This window comes from Cherax quadricarinatus, chromosome 8 (genome assembly GCF_038502225.1).
Source record: "Cherax quadricarinatus isolate ZL_2023a chromosome 8, ASM3850222v1, whole genome shotgun sequence".
In the NCBI taxonomy this organism is placed as follows: domain Eukaryota; kingdom Metazoa; phylum Arthropoda; class Malacostraca; order Decapoda; family Parastacidae; genus Cherax; species Cherax quadricarinatus.
Genome location: NC_091299.1, coordinates 6,008,460 through 6,025,528, shown reverse-complemented (window position 1 = coordinate 6,025,528; position 17,069 = coordinate 6,008,460). Strand labels below are relative to the sequence as shown.

The window sequence follows — 17,069 nt, the reverse complement described above, 5'->3', positions numbered from 1 at the left end:
TGAGTGTTCGTAGTTCGATGCCTAGTATGGGTGAAAACATTGGGGCGTGTTTCCTTAAGACACCTGCTGTCTCCGTTCATCTAGTAGTAAGTAGGTACCTGGGTGTTAGTCGACTGGTGTGGGTCGCATCTTGGGATCAAAATTAACCTAGGCTGCCAGAAAAATCTCTGCAACCAGGGGTTTCTATGAAGTATGTCAGTGATGTCAGCTATGATCTGTATAAGTTATCTCATGTAACTGTAGAAATAAAGATTATTATTATTATTATTATTATTATTATTATTATTATTATTATTATTAGAAATGTGAAAGACGGGTGAGGGAGACTTCATATCTGGGGGTTAAGTCTATATGTACAGATTTCTCTAACCTGTGTTTCATTTTGTTGTGCTGTTTATTACTACGTAAACTAATACATTTTGTGGACGGTGTGAAGGGTAAGCGAGCAGCGACGTTCTTCTGGCCTGGTTCTGAGGTTGATGGTAACCAACCCACACACTGGTACTACTACAACGAGTCTATACCCTTCCAGCAGCGTATTGACAAGGTGAGTCACCTTGTACTGTGTTATCCAGGTGAGTCCCCTTGTACTGTGTTATCCAGGTGAGTCACCTTGTACTGTGTTATCCAGGTGAGTCCCTTGTAATGTGTTATCCAGATGAGTCACCCTGTAATGTGTTATCCAGGTGAGTCCCCTTGTACTGTATTATCCAGGTATATCAGCACAGTACAAAATGAGAACGTGGAGTACTAGATGGAAGAATTCTTAGTAACAGTAGACTGGTGTCTGTAATGGAAATGGGAGAAAGGGATAACAGAACAAATAATGAAATGAAATGTGTGATGAAAACATTGAGAATCGTCGGGGAGAGAGCGAGGAGTGTGGGAGACATCGTTGAAGAAAGATAGAAAGATGTCACCTGGTAGATCATGTAAGCCAACTCGCCGGAGATTTCATGACACGTTGACATACCTTAGAAAGTGCCAAGCAGTACGTCACTATGTGGCAGAAACCAGACTCTTTAACACCCAAAGTGGTCAGTCCACAAACTTTCTTGCTTCTTTCTTCCTGTATACCCACAACCTTAAATTGTATTGATCTCTCCTTCTTCCTATAGATTAACAAAAAGAACTGCTTTCAGTTATGTAAATGGAGATAAATTGAAAACATACAGGATTCACCTTAAATACATCAAGTGTATCAAATCGTGAAAGTCCATACATACTAATATTACAAAATGGTTCCCAGAGCTAAAAAAAAAAATGCATAAAAAGGTTGAAAACTAATAGTAGGTTAGAAGATATAATAATGACAGAGAAGGTTATAAACGGAGTCTACACTACAAAGAATATTGCCTCGTCCCATCAACAGGGAGAACAAGAGGTCATAGTTGTAGATGGGAGAGACAGAAACCAGAGTACTTGCAAGTCCACACCGACATTTTCATAAGAACTATCAATCTCTATCTTGATTGTAGACTGTTGTGTATTACACAGGTGTTTGAGTCAGGGGTAAAAAAGCAATGGTGATAAAAGTAGTGGCGACATGATTCAGCACTAGGAAGATATTCTTTACAGAGACGTAAAGGAATGAGGTACAGAGATGCTCCAGTCACTGGAAAGTTTAAACCAACATGACGCATTAAACACAAGGCTCCAAGGGCATCGCTTTGCTCCACTGGTTATACATACTAGGTAATCACAACAAGGTAATCATACACATTTTTTATTGCTAGGCAATACATAAACAATTTAATGAATTTAAAGTACTTCTTTATATACACTTGGCATGTGGCTTTCAGTATGTTCTTAAAAAAATATACATTTAATTATGATAATTTATTTACTGAGAAGTGTTCAAACCACAATACTGAAAATAATATTATTTATGCCTTGGTTGGCCAGGGTATATACACCGAGGAGTGTGGATCTCTCAGTGTATACCGTGTATATATTCACTGAGGAGCTGTAGATCTCTCAGTGTATACTGTGTATATATACACCGAGGGGTGTGGATCTCTCAGTGTATACTGTGTATATATATACACCGAGGAGTATATATACACGCTATACTTTAACTTTTATTTTAGGGATAGAAGTGTTCTTGACTGTTAGTGAAGAGGTGATATGCAGCCTTAATGACTGTCCAGTTCAGTCACCTTGGTTATGGTCCGAGTGTTGCTGCTTCCTGAACACACCTGCTGACATCATCTTGAGTTTATCCTGGAGAACATCTGCAACTTTGTGTTCATCGACAGGTGTTGATGTGGTTGGACCTGCCTCCGGAGACCAGACCTGACTTTATAACTCTGTATATGCATGAACCTGATGAGACGGCCCATGACTACGGTCCTCACTCCACTCAGGTAAGTGTCACTCCACTCATTTCGGTGTCCCAATAAAACTTAATTATTTACAATGATGAGTTTACAGGCTGAGAGATATTATCTTTCCTCAGCTCATTCCTATAGTTTACTTCTAATAACTTGGTAGAGGACGGAGAATAAACTAAATAATGAACCAGTATCAGTTTCTAAGCTTAGCATATAATGATATGCAGTACTGGCAAGCTGATGAATAAAATTTAGGTGCAACTACTGCGTATTATAATTTCTGCTCAATTTTTGACAATGTGTATGCTTCTTAAATGAGATTAGTTAATTCTTATGTATTTTCTTGTCCTGAATCCAAATATCACCTTGAAAAATGCTTATTTATAGGTTTAAAGATAGGAGACATGTAATATGTGATTATTTTATTAAAACGTACAATGTCAATATGTTTGAAACTCTAATCTGTACCTACTCTCTGCCTTTTTGCTTGACGCTTATAGATGATTCTTTAATCATCTCTTGCCAATGTCCAGCAATAGTCTGCAAGCATTCTTGTGCCCCATTTCCCTGGTATAATTTTTCTATGGTTGAAATATCTTGGTGAAACCTTTCACTATGTCACTAACTGCCTCACAGTTCGCTGGAAAAAAAAGTCTAAATGTGAGTCCAAAAAGTGGATTTTAAGTGACATGTTATATCAGCTGCTAGGAGATTTCACTGTTGAAGACGAGAACCTAGCAGCTCTGCCTTATTTTTGGATAGTTGCAGATCCCTGACAAGGTCATGGAGTTTCCCCTTTTGTTATGAGATGTGGCCTAGAGGAGTGTGAGTCATCAAAGTTTCGGTCACTGTTATCCAGCACTGTCATCTTTCTCTTCTTCCTCCTCACCACTTTCTTCATCTGACTCGAAGGATGCTGGTGCATCAGTAACAGGTAGACTTTCTGCATGTGGAACTGGGAGAATAACTGATGGAATGTTTGGATATTCTGTGGACCTTTTTTTTTCTTTGACAAACCTTTATGTACTGGAGGTACCATGCAGAAATAATTCTTGGTATGGTCTGCTGGCTCCTGCCATGTCATTGGCACAACAAAAGGCATTCCTTTCCTCTTCCTGTTCAACCATTGACGAAGGTTAGTAGCACAGTTGTTGCAGAATATGTGTGGAGCCCAGTTCTTATCCTAGTCACCAATCTTGCATCCAAAATATAGGTGATGTGCCTTTCTAACCATAGCAGTTATACGGCGCTTCTGTGATGCAAAGGTCACCTCACCACAAATATAGCAGAAGTTGTCTGCACTATTTACACAAGTACGAGGCATCTGAAAGAAGAAAACAAACAATTAGAAGATAAACAGAAAATTTATTCATTAATTTATCATTATAATACAGAGCACGAGAGCCAAACAGAAATATTTATATCATTCAGTAGGAAAATAAAATTAATATAATATGCCTCACATGCATATCAATATCTTGCTCAATGAATATTTATTATTAGTTTAAAAAGTGTTTGACTAAGAAAATCAGTCACCTTTCACCTCAGAATATAAACTTGCACATCACAACCATCTTCTATGACTGCTGGAACAATAATGCAGGTCAGTCAGACTGTGAGTGTGATAAGAAACACTGCCGTGTTGGAACCTCTTGTGACACGTAGGTCTATATTGAAAAGTAGAGCTAACAAACAATTTTAGCCATGATATTCATTATCAGTGACCTAAATTTAGTTGGAAATTGCTACCCTGGTCTCGGAAGTAAATGATGAAATGATCACTAAGACCTGTGGTAATGACGTTGACTAATGTTCTCAGCGCGGTTGCAAAGTATGTGGTCAATTAGGGTGGCTGAGAACTGTGTGATCCGGGTTGGTTTATTAATTAGTTGGGTGTAGCTATTTAATCCTAGAATTTGCTTATACCTTTTGCATAGTTATTTTGTTGCTGAAAACAGATATTGAAGTCGCCCAGTATTATTGAATTGCTTTCAACTCCGGACAAGACTCTGGAAAAGTTTTCTAAGAACTGGTCCTGGGTAGGAGGGCGGTAACTAGTTCCTACTAATATGGGTTTGGTCTTGGGAAGCAGCACTTCAAACCATAGAATCTCCAGTGTATTGTTATTTAAATCAGGTCTTGGGTTGTAAGCTAAGTCATTTCTAATGTAGGCACATACTCCACCACCCTTTCTGTTCCTATCTAAGCGTTTTATATTGTAACCTTCTATTTTGACCTCGTCGTCAGTCACCGTATCATCCAACCAAGATTCAGAGATGGTTATAACTGCCGCCCTAATTTTGTTAGCTAGAATCCTAATCTCTGCCAATTTAGGAAGAAGTGATCTTGCATTGACATTTCCTCTCACGTTGATAGCACTTAATTCGCCTTCTTTATTGCCCAATAAAGAGAGCTTTTAACACTTTTGTCTTAATCCCATCTATTCCAGCTGCTTTACTTTCTTTCATTCTACACACTGTCTCATGTACTCCCCCCCCCCTCCACACCTAACATCTACATAGCTCTATCTCACTCCATCACTCGCTCCCCCCCCCCACACACCCACCCTCCTTCATCCATAAACTTCTGCTGGACAATAACACCGCATCCTTAAATCTACACGAGTTTTCAACTCCCGTTCCTCATTACCATTACTTTCTCTAGTCCACCTTTCTCACAGTAGTTGTCTATATGTTACCCTAATTATCTCCTTTAATTTCCTCACTTTCACCTTCTTTCCCACTGATGACAGTCTCCTTACTCACCATCTACCTCAAACTCTCACTGTAGCTGCCACTAAATGATATGCTATATTTGACATCCCTCTAAAAACATGTACAACCAAGAGTTTGCAAATCAGCCTTGAATCTACTAAAAGAAGCCTTGAGTTTTAGGGGCTTGAACATCCAGCAGGCTTGAGTGAGCGTGTTAAATAGAAATGAATAAAGGCAAGTGTTTTTTAAAGGACGTACTACTGGAAAGACGAGATATTGAATGAATAGCGGTGAATACAGTAGTGTGCAAATTATTGGGACAGGAACAAATTTTGTGATTATCTCATATGTCTTAGTTTCAGGCTTAATTAACGCAAATTGGGTACTTTTCTTTTCAGAAGAGCTTGCTGCCGACTTCTGGCAACCATCCAGCTGTGGTGTTACCCTACGACTCTCGCCAGTGCTATAACAGCTGTTGTTCTGTAAGGTTATTCTGTTTTGTAAGGCAGTAATCATGAATTGAAGGGAGAGAATTTGGCTATATGCCAAATTCTTCCCTTCGGTTCATGATTACTGCTGAAATTCATGATGGATGTTACACTTAAGAAGCGTGCAAATATTGTAGCTGATTTGAGTATCTGACAGATCGCCGAAAATCTGAGCCTAGGAAAGTCAACTGTTGGTCGAATTCTGAAGAAAGCTGACGACGAATGCACTGCATTCAGTTCAATTCAATTCAAGTTTATTCTCTATAATGGTTACAATGCGGGGTTTACAGGTTTTGGGTATTTTGTGATTTACATGTTATAAAATACTAATTACAGAGGGGGCCACTAGGATACCTAGCATGGCTAGGCACTTCGAGCAGACTTAGATTAATTCTTAACATTAAATCCTTACAGATTATAGTATTAAGGCTAAGTGACTACATCATAATTTGTGAGTTTAGCAGTGTGAATGCTTTTGTTTTGGCACAATACAAGGTGTCTATATTTGAGTATCATAGGCAAACTTATGACTAGTTAGGATTTATTATTTTAAGATTAAGATTAGTATTTCTGGGCTTATAGTCAGTGGGTGAGTGAGTGTAATTTTGAACCACCAGGTGGTTATCATGTAGTTAGTTGTCGGGGTGGATGAGGGAGGTAAGATGTTTTCTAACTGTAGTTTTGAAATTGATGAATGTGTCTGCAGTTCTAGAGTTTTCAGGTAGGGTGTTCCAGATTTTAGGTCCTTTGAAATACATTGAATTTTTATAAAGGTTTAGTCGAACACGGGGAATGTCATAGAGATGTTTGTGTCTGGTGTTATGCCTGTGGATCCTGTCACAACTATCAAGAAAGCGTTTTAGGTCAAGGTTAATATTGGAATTTAAGGTCCTGTAGATATAGATTGCACAGTAGTAAGTGTGGATGTTCTGAACAGGGAGTAAGTTTAGGTCTATGAAGAGTGGGGGGGGGGTTGCCAGGGATGGGATTTAGTGATTTTTCTTACTGCGGCTTTTTGTTGGGTTATTATTGGCTTTAGGCGTGTTGCTGCAGTTGAACCCTAAGCACAGATAGCATAGGTGAGGTATGGATATATAAGTGAAAGGTATTTACCTGGAGACCTGAGACTGCCAGGGGTCTGTTGGTAATCCCCCTTATGTGTGCTGGGAGGCAGTTGAACAGTCTCGGGCCCCTGACACTTATTGTATGGTCTCTTAACGTGCTAGTGACACCCCTGCTTTTCATTGGGGGGATGGTGCATCGTCTGCCAAGTCTTTTGCTTTCGTAGCGAGTGATTTTCGTGTGCAAGTTCGGTACTAGTCCCTCTAGGATTTTCCAGGTGTATATAATCATGTATCTCTCCCTCCTGCGTTCCAGGGAATACAGGTTTAGAAACCTCAAGCGCTCCCAGTAATTGAGGTGTTTTATCTCCGTTATGCGCGCCGTGAAAGTTCTCTGTACATTTTCTAGGTCGGCAATTTCACCTGCCTTGAAAGGTGCTGTTAGAGTGCAGCAATATTCCAGCCTAGATAGAACAAGTGACCTGAAGAGTGTCATCATGGGCTTGGCATCCCTAGTTTTGATGCGATTGATACAATGTTATGGTCCTTGAAGGTGAGATCCTCCGACATAATCACTCCCAGGTCTTTGACGTTGGTGTTTCGCTCTATTTCGTGGCCAGAATTTGTTTTGTACTCTGATGAAGATTTAATTTCCTCATGTTTACCATATCTGAGTAATTGAAATTTCTCATCGTTGAACTTCATATTGTTTTCTGCAGCCCACTGAAAGATTTGGTTGATGTCCGCCTGGAGCCTTGCAGTGTCTGCAATGGAAGACACTGTCATGCAGATTCGGGTGTCATCTGCAAAGGAAGACACGGTGCTGTGGCTGACATCCTTGTCTATGTCGGATATGAGGATGAGGAACAAGATGGGAGCTAGTACTGTGCCTTGTGGAACAGAGCTTTTCACCGTAGCTGCCTCGGACTTTACTCTGTTGACGACTACTCTCTGTGTTCTGTTAGTGAGGAAATTATAGATCCTTCGACCGACTTTTCCTGTTATTCCTTTAGCGCGCATTTTGTGCGCTATTACGCCATGGTCACACTTGTCGAAGGCTTTTGCAAAGTCTGTATATATTACATCTGCATTCTTTTTGTCTTCTAGTGCATTTAGGACCTTGTCGTAGTGATCCAGTAGTTGAGACAGACAGGAGCGACCTGTTCTAAACCCATGTTACCCTGGGTTGTGTAACTGATGGGTTTCTAGATGGGTGGTGATCTTGCTTCTTAGGACCCTTTCAAAGATTTTTATGATATGGGATGTTAGTGCTATTGGTCTGTAGTTCTTTGCTGTTGCTTTACTGCCCCCTTTGTGGAGTGGGGCTATGTCTGTTGTTTTTAGTAACTGAGGGACGACCCCCGTGTCCATGCTCCCTCTCCATAGGATGGAAAAGGCTCGTGATAGGGGCTTCTTGCAGTTCTTGATGAACACAGAGTTCCATGAGTCTGGCCCTGGGGCAGAGTGCATGGGCATGTCATTTATCGCCTGTTCGAAGTCATTTGGCGTCAGGATAACATCGGATAGGCTTGTGTTAATCAAATTTTGTGGCTCTCTCATAAAAAATTCATTTTGATCTTCGACTCTCAGTCTGGTTAGCGGCTTGCTAAAAACTGAGTCATATTGGGACTTGAGTAGCTCACTCATTTCCTTGCTGTCATCTGTGTAGGACCCATCTTGTTTAAGTAGGGGCCCAATACTGGGTGTTGTTCTCGATTTTGATTTGGCATAGGAGAAGAAATACTTTGGGTTTCTTTCGATTTCATTTATAGCTTTTAGTTCTTCCCACGATTCCTGACTCCTAAAGGATTCTTTTAGCTTAAGTTCGATGCTTGCTATTTCTCTGACCAGTGTCTCCCTGCGCATTTCAGATATATTGACCTCTTTTAGCCGCTCTGTTATTCTTTTCCGTCGCCTGTAAAGGGAGCGCCTGTCTCTTTCTATTTTACATCTACTCCTCCTTTTTCTTAGAGGAATAAGCCTTGTGCATACATCGAGTGCCACCGAGTTAATCTGTTCTAGGCATAAGTTTGGGTCTGTGTTGCTTAGTATATCTTCCCAGCTTATATCGGTTAGGACTTGGTTTACTTGGTCCCACTTTATGTTTTTGTTATTGAAGTTGAATTTGGTGAATGCTCCCTCGTGACTAGTCTCATTTTGTCGGTCTGGGGCTCCTCGCATACATGTCTGAACCTCAATTATGTTGTGATCTGAGTATATTGTTTTTGATATGGTGACATTTCTTATCAGATCATCATTGTTAGTGAATATGAGGTCTAGTGTATTCTCCAGTCTAGTAGGCTCTATTATTTGCTGGTTTAAATTGAATTTTGTGCAGAGATTTAAAAGCTCGTGTGAGTGTGAGTTTTCATTAGAGCTGCCTCCTGGTGTTATTACTGCAACAATATTATTTGCTATATTCCTCCATTTTAGGTGCCTTAAGTTGAAATCCCCCAGGAGCAAGATGTTGGGTGCAGGAGCTGGAAGATTTTCCAGACAGTGGTCAATTTTTAACAGTTGTTCCTGGAATTGCTGGGATGTTGCATCCGGAGGCTTGTAGACTACCACAATGACTAGGTTTTGGTTCTCGACCTTTACTGCTAAAACTTCCACTACGTCATTTGAGGCATTAAGCAGTTCTGTGCAAACAAGTGACTCTGCAATGTACAGGCCAACCCCCCCCCCCTTTTGCCTGTTCACTCTGTCACATCTGTATAGGTTGTAACCTGGGATCCATATTTCATTGTCCAAGTGATCCTTTATGTGGGTCTCAGTGAAAGCCGCGAACATTGCCTTTGCCTCTGCAAGCAGTCCACGGATGAAAGGTATTTTGTTGTTTGTTGCTGGCTTTAGACCCTGTATATTTGCAAAGAAGAATGTTATCGGACTGGTGGTATTGTTGGTACTGGGGGGGGGGATTTTTTTTCCGGCATTAGTATCTGTATCTGTTGGTTTGGAGTGGAGGCCATCGACTGTGGTTCCACTCCAGGAATGACTGGATTTGGTGTACGATTTCTGCCATTTCCTGCCAGTTTTTTTTCCTTCCTGGCACTAAAAAACCTCTCCCTCTTGAGTGGCTGTGGCTACCCAGGTTTTCCCATGGCCTGGATGTTTTGTATCTTTTTGTCCCCTTTAGATGGTATGCCTGGCAATTTAAGTTATAGCACAGTCTTTCCTGTACTGAAGAGGTACACATTTCAGGGTGAAAAAGCTTACAGGAAGGGAGTTTGCATTTTCCTGTTGTCATATGGGCATGGCATTTTCTAGGGTGGTCATAGTTGCACGTCCCATCTGTTTTTCCAGATTTCCCATGCCAGCAGATACCAAGTGCATAGTATGTGCACAGGCTTGGTTTCCGCTTGCCTTGGGTTTCTGTGACTGTATTCCCTGTTGGTGCATGTTTCCCTGTCTTACTTCTATCCTCCCTAGCACCAACAATGGAGCTCCCACCAGTTGTTTTTGGTAATTTATCCTCACTATTGCTATTGGAGTCCTCTTGTTTGCTATTTCCTGCGGTATTTCTAGTTTGCAATATTGGTTTTATCTTATCTTTGACTACACTTGTTTCCCTACTATGGCTCCTGTCCCCTATGAGGTCATTTATATGTATTCCTTCCTGCGTATAATTCCCGACTACCTGGACAAAATCTCCAGCTTCACCATTACTGTCTCCCAGGTATAGTGTGAGAAGGGCAATTTGAGGTACGTCGTATTGTATCTTGGAGAGGATCCCCACCGTTTTGGATACTTTTTTGTTGTGTTGGGTATGGGTGCTGAAATTTAGGTTGTTGTCGAGGTATAGGCCAAGGAATTTGCCCTCATTATGTCTGACAATTGGAGTGTTGTCGATCTTAATGTTAAGTTGCGCAACACCTGCTCTGCTACCAAACATAATACAGTAGGTTTTGTCAGTGTTAAGTGTAAGTTTATTGGCTGTCATCCAAGTCGATATTTTGAGCAGCTTCTCGTTAACAATGGTGTTGAGGGTGGCAAGATTAGGGTGGGAGATGACATAAGTACATAAGTCGTGTCGTCACCAAAGAGAATGGGTTTCAGGTGTTGGGATATGTTTGGAAGATCATTGATGTAAATGAGGAAGAGAAGGGGTCCAAGGACACTTCCCTGCGGAACTTCAGTATCAAGTGGCCGTATTGATGAGGCTGTGTCTTTATTGGTGACATACTGATACCTATTAGAAAGGTAGGATTTAAAATATGCAAGCGCATGGCCTCTTATACCATAGTGGTCAAGTTTGTGGAGTAGGATGCCGTGGTCTGTGTCAAAAGCTTTTCTTAGGTCAATAAAAATTCCTAGCGGATATTCCTTATTTTCCAATGCTTTGTAAAGCAGGTCTAGCATTTTTATAATTGCATCATTAGTGCTTTTATTTTTCCTGAATCCAAATTGGCAGGGGTTGAATATGTTTTGTGACGTTATAAACGAATATAGTCTCCTGTGCACGAGTTTCTCGAAGATTTTGGATAGCAATGGTAAGTTTGATATTGGCCTATAGTTGTTTACGTCTGTAGGGTCACCACCTTTATGTATTGGTGTAACCCTTGCTGTCTTGAGTAATGTCGGGAAAGTGCTAGTTTCTAGTGACTTGTTAAAAAGTAACGTAATAGCATGCAAAAGGACATGGGCCGCTCGCTTGTACAATAATGGTTGGACATGAGACAGATTCTCCGAGTTATTTTTAAGTGACTTTATGATCGCGGTGACTTCCGTGGGCTCAGTTGGTACAAGATAGAAGGAATTTGGGAAATTCCCATCTAGGTAGTCCCTGGCATGGGCATTGGTACGTGGGATTTTACTGGCGAGATTAGATCCTATGTTTGAGAAGAAGTCGTTTATCTTGTTAGCTGTATCAGTGGGATGCAGTGATGTGTCATGAGGTTTAGTTAGAACAATATTCTTGTTTTTTTCAGTTTGTGGGTCCCCAGAATCTGGGAAAGTGTTTTCCAGGTCTTTTTTATATCTCCTCTTGTGTCAGTGAATCTGCTGGAGTAGTACAGTTGGTTTTCTTTATTAATTTGGTGAGAGAAAACGCAAGACAATACTTCACAAATCATAAGAAATAGTGTGAAGGATCCCTCCCCCCCCAAAAAAAAAAGAGCAAAGACATACAGAAAGAGATTTGGCTTCAGCTGACGTAAATGTTGATTCATCAACTGTTCGATGAAGGATCCTTGAAGTTGGCAGAACTGCCAGAAAGCCGGTTAATAAGAAACAATTATTGACTGTTGCTAGGAAGACAAAACAGCTGTAGTGGGCACTCGTTCATAAAGGATGGACGGCAGATGAATGGAGAAAAGCTATATTTTCAGATGTGGCGCAATACGAAGTACATGGGTACAGATCAGTGGTAGTGAGACGTAGCAAACGCAAACCTCTTCGGAATGGACACATTCAACAAGCGCCAAAACACCCACTTAAGATGTTTTGGGGTAGTTTTACCGCAAAGGCGCTGTAAGACTTGTTATTGCAGAGGGAACGATGAACAGTGACAAATATAAGGCAATCCTAGCAACTCATTTGCTTCCCATTGTGATAGAGGCTTTCCTGATGGAGAAGGTATTTTGCAGCAGGATCTTGCTCCATGCCACACTTCCAGAAAATTGCTGACATTCTTCCAGGAGAGTGGGCTAAGCTCTCTAAACTGGCTTGGAAACTCCCCTGACCTCAACCCAAATGGGAATCCATGGGCAATAACCAAATGCAGGATAGCGAAACAGGACTGTTCAACTGTGGAGAAGCTAATTGCTGCTGTTAATTGGACCTGGTACCACGACGAAGAACTTGTCAAAATGTGTTCAACATTGACCGATTCTGTGATAGCGTGTAGAAGTGCTTATAAATACCACCGGTAGTCAAATCTCTTATTAAATCAATTACCTGTCATATCATTGCCTTGTATTACTCAAATAAACATTTATTTTCCAAATAAATGTCTTATTTCATCATTGTCCCAGTTAATATGCACACAACTGTATGTTTTCCTGTTTGGGTCCCCAAGTCTTGACAAGAGACACCCCTTAAGGGAGGTTCCTCGACGCTGGTGAGGGGCTCTTGATCTAGGGAATTGGATCTGTTATCCAGTTCCTTGAATTGTCTGAATACCTTCTGTCCCCTCCCCCCTTCCACAGGCCCTGCATAGTCCCCTATTCGTTCAATATTTGCCGTACTAGAAGCGTGCAGATATGTCAATACAAAAACTTCACATTGTTCCAGACCATGAAGATGAACTCTTCTCCAGGCTGAGGGGCTGACCACCTTAAAACCTCCTTCTTCAAGCTTGATGGACTCCGTACATCATCTTAACCTGGCCACTTTTCCTATCTATACATTAATTCTTCTCTGTATTTGAATGAAAAACCCTTCCATGTAGGCGAAACGTTACAATAGTTTCAACAATAAAGATACCCAGCATTGTATACCATTTATTAGAGGAGACGTTTCTCTACGAGAGACTTCTTCAGTCCTGACGAAGTCACTTGTGGCGAGACGTTCCCGCTCATAAATGTCCTCAACTGTATATAAGTATCTTTTTTCACGTCATGTCGGTATCACTATATGTTACGAGTCTGGCCTGTAAGCCACTGATCAGTGCTTCTCGTAGCAAAAGGTATAACAGGTGCCAGGAAGTGTTGATGTACAATGAGTCATCCAAGGCTTAATAAGAACTTAAAGGTCTTTTCCGGATTTTATTTAATGCACTAAGATTTTCAAGCCTTTCCTTTCACTAACTCCAGGTAACTCCTGAATATATATGTAGAACTATCAACTTCTTTAGTAGGGCACCACAGTATACAACTGTCTTAACAAATTAACATTAATATCGAGGTTATTTGTCACTTCCTCTCTGAAAAGCTCTGAAAAGCTCTGTTCCACAAGGCACAGTACTAGCTCCCATCTTGTTCCTCATCCTCATATCCGACATAGACAAGGATGTCAGCCACAGCACCGTGTCTTCCTTTGCAGATGACACCCGAATCTGCATGACAGTGTCTTCCATTGCAGACACTGCAAGGCTCCAGGCGGACATCAACCAAATCTTTCAGTGGGCTGCAGAAAACAATATGAAGTTCAACGATGAGAAATTTCAATTACTCAGATATGGTAAACATGAGGAAATTAAATCTTCATCAGAGTACAAAACAAATTCTGGCCACAAAATAGAGCGAAACACCAACGTCAAAGACCTGGGAGTGATTATGTCGGAGGATCTCACCTTCAAGGACCATAACATTGTATCAATTGCATCTGCTAGAAAAATGACAGGATGGATAATGAGAACCTTCAAAACTAGGGAGGCCAAGCCCATGATGACACTCTTCAGGTCACTTGTTCTATCTAGGCTGGAATATTGCTGCACTCTAACAGCACCTTTCAAGGCAGGTGAAATTGCCGACCTAGAAAATGTACAGAGAACTTTCACGGCGCGCATAACGGAGATAAAACACCTCAATTACTGGGAGCGCTTGAGGTTTCTAAACCTGTATTCCCTGGAACGCAGGAGGGAGAGATACATGATTATATACACCTGGAAAATCCTAGAGGGACTAGTACCGAACTTGCACACGAAAATCACTCACTACGAAAGCAAAAGACTTGGCAGACGATGCACCATCCCCCCAATGAAAAGCAGGGGTGTCACTAGCACGTTAAGAGACCATACAATAAGTGTCAGGGGCCCGAGACTGTTCAACTGCCTCCCAGCACACATAAGGGGGATTACCAACAGACCCCTGGCAGTCTTCAAGCTGGCACTGGACAAGCACCTAAAGTCAGTTCCTGATCAGCCGGGCTGTGGCTCGTACGTTGGTTTGCGTGCAGCCAGCAGCAACAGCCTGGTTGATCAGGCGCTGATCCACCAGGAGGCCTGGTCACAGACCGGGCCGCGGGGGCGTTGAACCCCGAAACTCTCTCCAGGTAAACTCCAGGTAATATATACACTTCACCATGTCGGCAACTGGTAAGAGTTAATCACAGACTAAGGAAGGCTATTTCTGTACTGGAAGTTTTCTCTAGAAGGGCAGAACTGTCTAGCAAAATCCCCTTGTGACGGCTCTGGAGATAATATGGAGGAGCTAGAAGAGCCTCTTATGTAAATGCTCACAATACCAGAGGAGAGAGCGAACTGCCCTGAGCGGAACGCTCAGGTTTAATGTCAACTCGGTATAGGGGAGGGTGGAGAGGTAGAAACCATCCACCAGGTACTTCGCCTCTAGTCTTTGAACTTTTCCAGTCGCCTAATTCTCTACCTAAACATATAAAAAAATAATATATACATAAATAATACCCGGATATATAATCCATAGTTATATAATTTAGAGTCATAATATTATAAACTAGACGAATCTTTAATTTAGCTATTTTTAAAGAAACCCTGAATATAATATTAAGTGAAGAAATATCGTATTAATAAGTAATTATGACCAAGGGGCATAACACTTTTTTTCAATATTACCAATGACCCTCCCAAGCGTAAAATAACTACCCATGGATAGACATATACTCAAGATCTTTATATCATGTACTCATGGCATAAAAAAGATTTTGTGTATGGTAAACCTTACTGTAATCAAGCTTTGCTATGCCCACGAAGGGCACACTTCCTACCCATGTTGTGAGCACTCACGATCTATCCAACATGCCCCGCACTCCACACTACAGGTGGAGGAGACGCTGGCGGAGTTAGATTCCCTGATGTCTCGCCTGGTGAAGGGGCTGCAGGCTCGCCACTTGCTGTCCTGCGTCAACCTGCTTGTAGTGTCAGACCACGGCATGACGGTGGCTGGTCAACGCAACACCATCAACCTCACAACCTACATTCCTGACCTCACAAACAAGACCAGATTCTGGAAAGGTGTCTTTAGCAGGTTTACACCTCACAACAACACCCCAGGTAAGGCTCGACACTTTACAACACCCAGGTGAGACTCTACACTTCACAATACCCAGGGGAGGCTCCACATATCCGAACAGCACCCAGGTGAGGCTCTTTACATCACAATAACAGACAGGTGAGGCTCTACACATCACAACACCCAGGTGAGGCTTTACATATCACAACAACGCCCAGGTGAGGCTCTACACATCACAACAACGCCCAGGTGAGGCTCTACACATCACAACACCCAGGTGAGGCTCTACACACCACTACAACACCCAGGTGAGGCTCTACATATCACAACAACGCCCAGGTGAGGCTCTACACATCACAACAACACCCAGGTGAGGCTCTACACATCACAACAACGCCCAGGTGAGGCTCTACACATCACAACAACACCCAGGTAAGGCTCTACACATCACAACAACGCCCAGGTGAGGCTCTACACATCACAACAACACCCAGGTGAGGCTCTACACATCACAACAACGCCCAGGTGAGGCTCTACACATCACTACAACACCAAGGTGAGGCTATACACATCACAACAACACCCAGGTGAGGCTCTACATACCACAACAACACCCAGGTGAGGCTCTACATATCACAACAACGCCCAGGTGAAGCTCTACACATAACAACAACACCCAGGTGAGGCTCTACACATCACAACAACGCCCAGGTGCGGTTCTACACATCACAACAACACACAGGTGAGGCTCTACACATCACAACAACACCCAGGTGAGGCTCTACATACCACAACAACACCCAGGTGAGGCTCTACATATCACAACAACACCCAGGTGAGGCTCTACACATCAAAACAACACCCAGGTGAGGCTCTACGCATCACAACAACACCCAGGTGAGGCTATACACATCAAAACAACACCCAGGTGAGGCTCTACACATCACAACAACACCCAGGTGAGGCTCTACACATCACAACAACACCCAGGTGAGGCTCTACACATCACAACAACACCCAGGTGAGGCTCTACACATCACAACAACACCCAGGTGAGGCTCTACACATCACAACAACACCCAGGTGAGGCTCTACACATCACAACAACACCCAGGTGAGGCTCTACACATCACAACAACACGCAGGTGAGGCTTTACACATCACAACAACACCCAGGTGAGGCTCTACACATCACAACAACACCCAGGTGAGGCTCTACACATCACAACAACACCCAGGTGAGGCTCTACACATCACAACAACACCCAGGTGAGGCTCTACACACCACAACAACACCCAGGTGAGGCTCTACACATCACAACAACACCCAGGTGAGGCTCTACACATCACAACAACGCCCAGGTGAGGCTCTACACATCACAACAACACCCAGGTGAGGCTCTACACATCACAACAACACCCAGGTGAGGCTCTACACATCACAACAACACCCAGGTAAGGCTCTACACACCACAACAACACCCAGGTGAGGCTCTACACATAACAACAACGCCCAGGTGAGGCTCTACACATCACAACACCCAGGTGAGGCTTTACACATCACAACAACACCCAGGTGAGGCTCTACACATCACAACAACACCCA

General features: G+C 42.3%; 1 protein-coding gene across 2 annotated transcripts in view; it reads left to right on the top strand.

Moving 5' to 3' along the window:
- Window positions 1-17,069, top strand: part of LOC128685186 (venom phosphodiesterase-like) — a 150,829-nt gene that overhangs the window by 68,443 nt on the left and 65,317 nt on the right. For both annotated transcript variants that reach the window (XM_070082806.1, XM_070082807.1), the window contains 3 exons: window positions 437-547; window positions 2,259-2,366; window positions 15,273-15,504. In XM_070082806.1, the coding sequence (XP_069938907.1) occupies window positions 437-547; window positions 2,259-2,366; window positions 15,273-15,504 (451 nt within the window). The remainder of the gene's footprint in view (window positions 1-436; window positions 548-2,258; window positions 2,367-15,272; window positions 15,505-17,069) is intronic.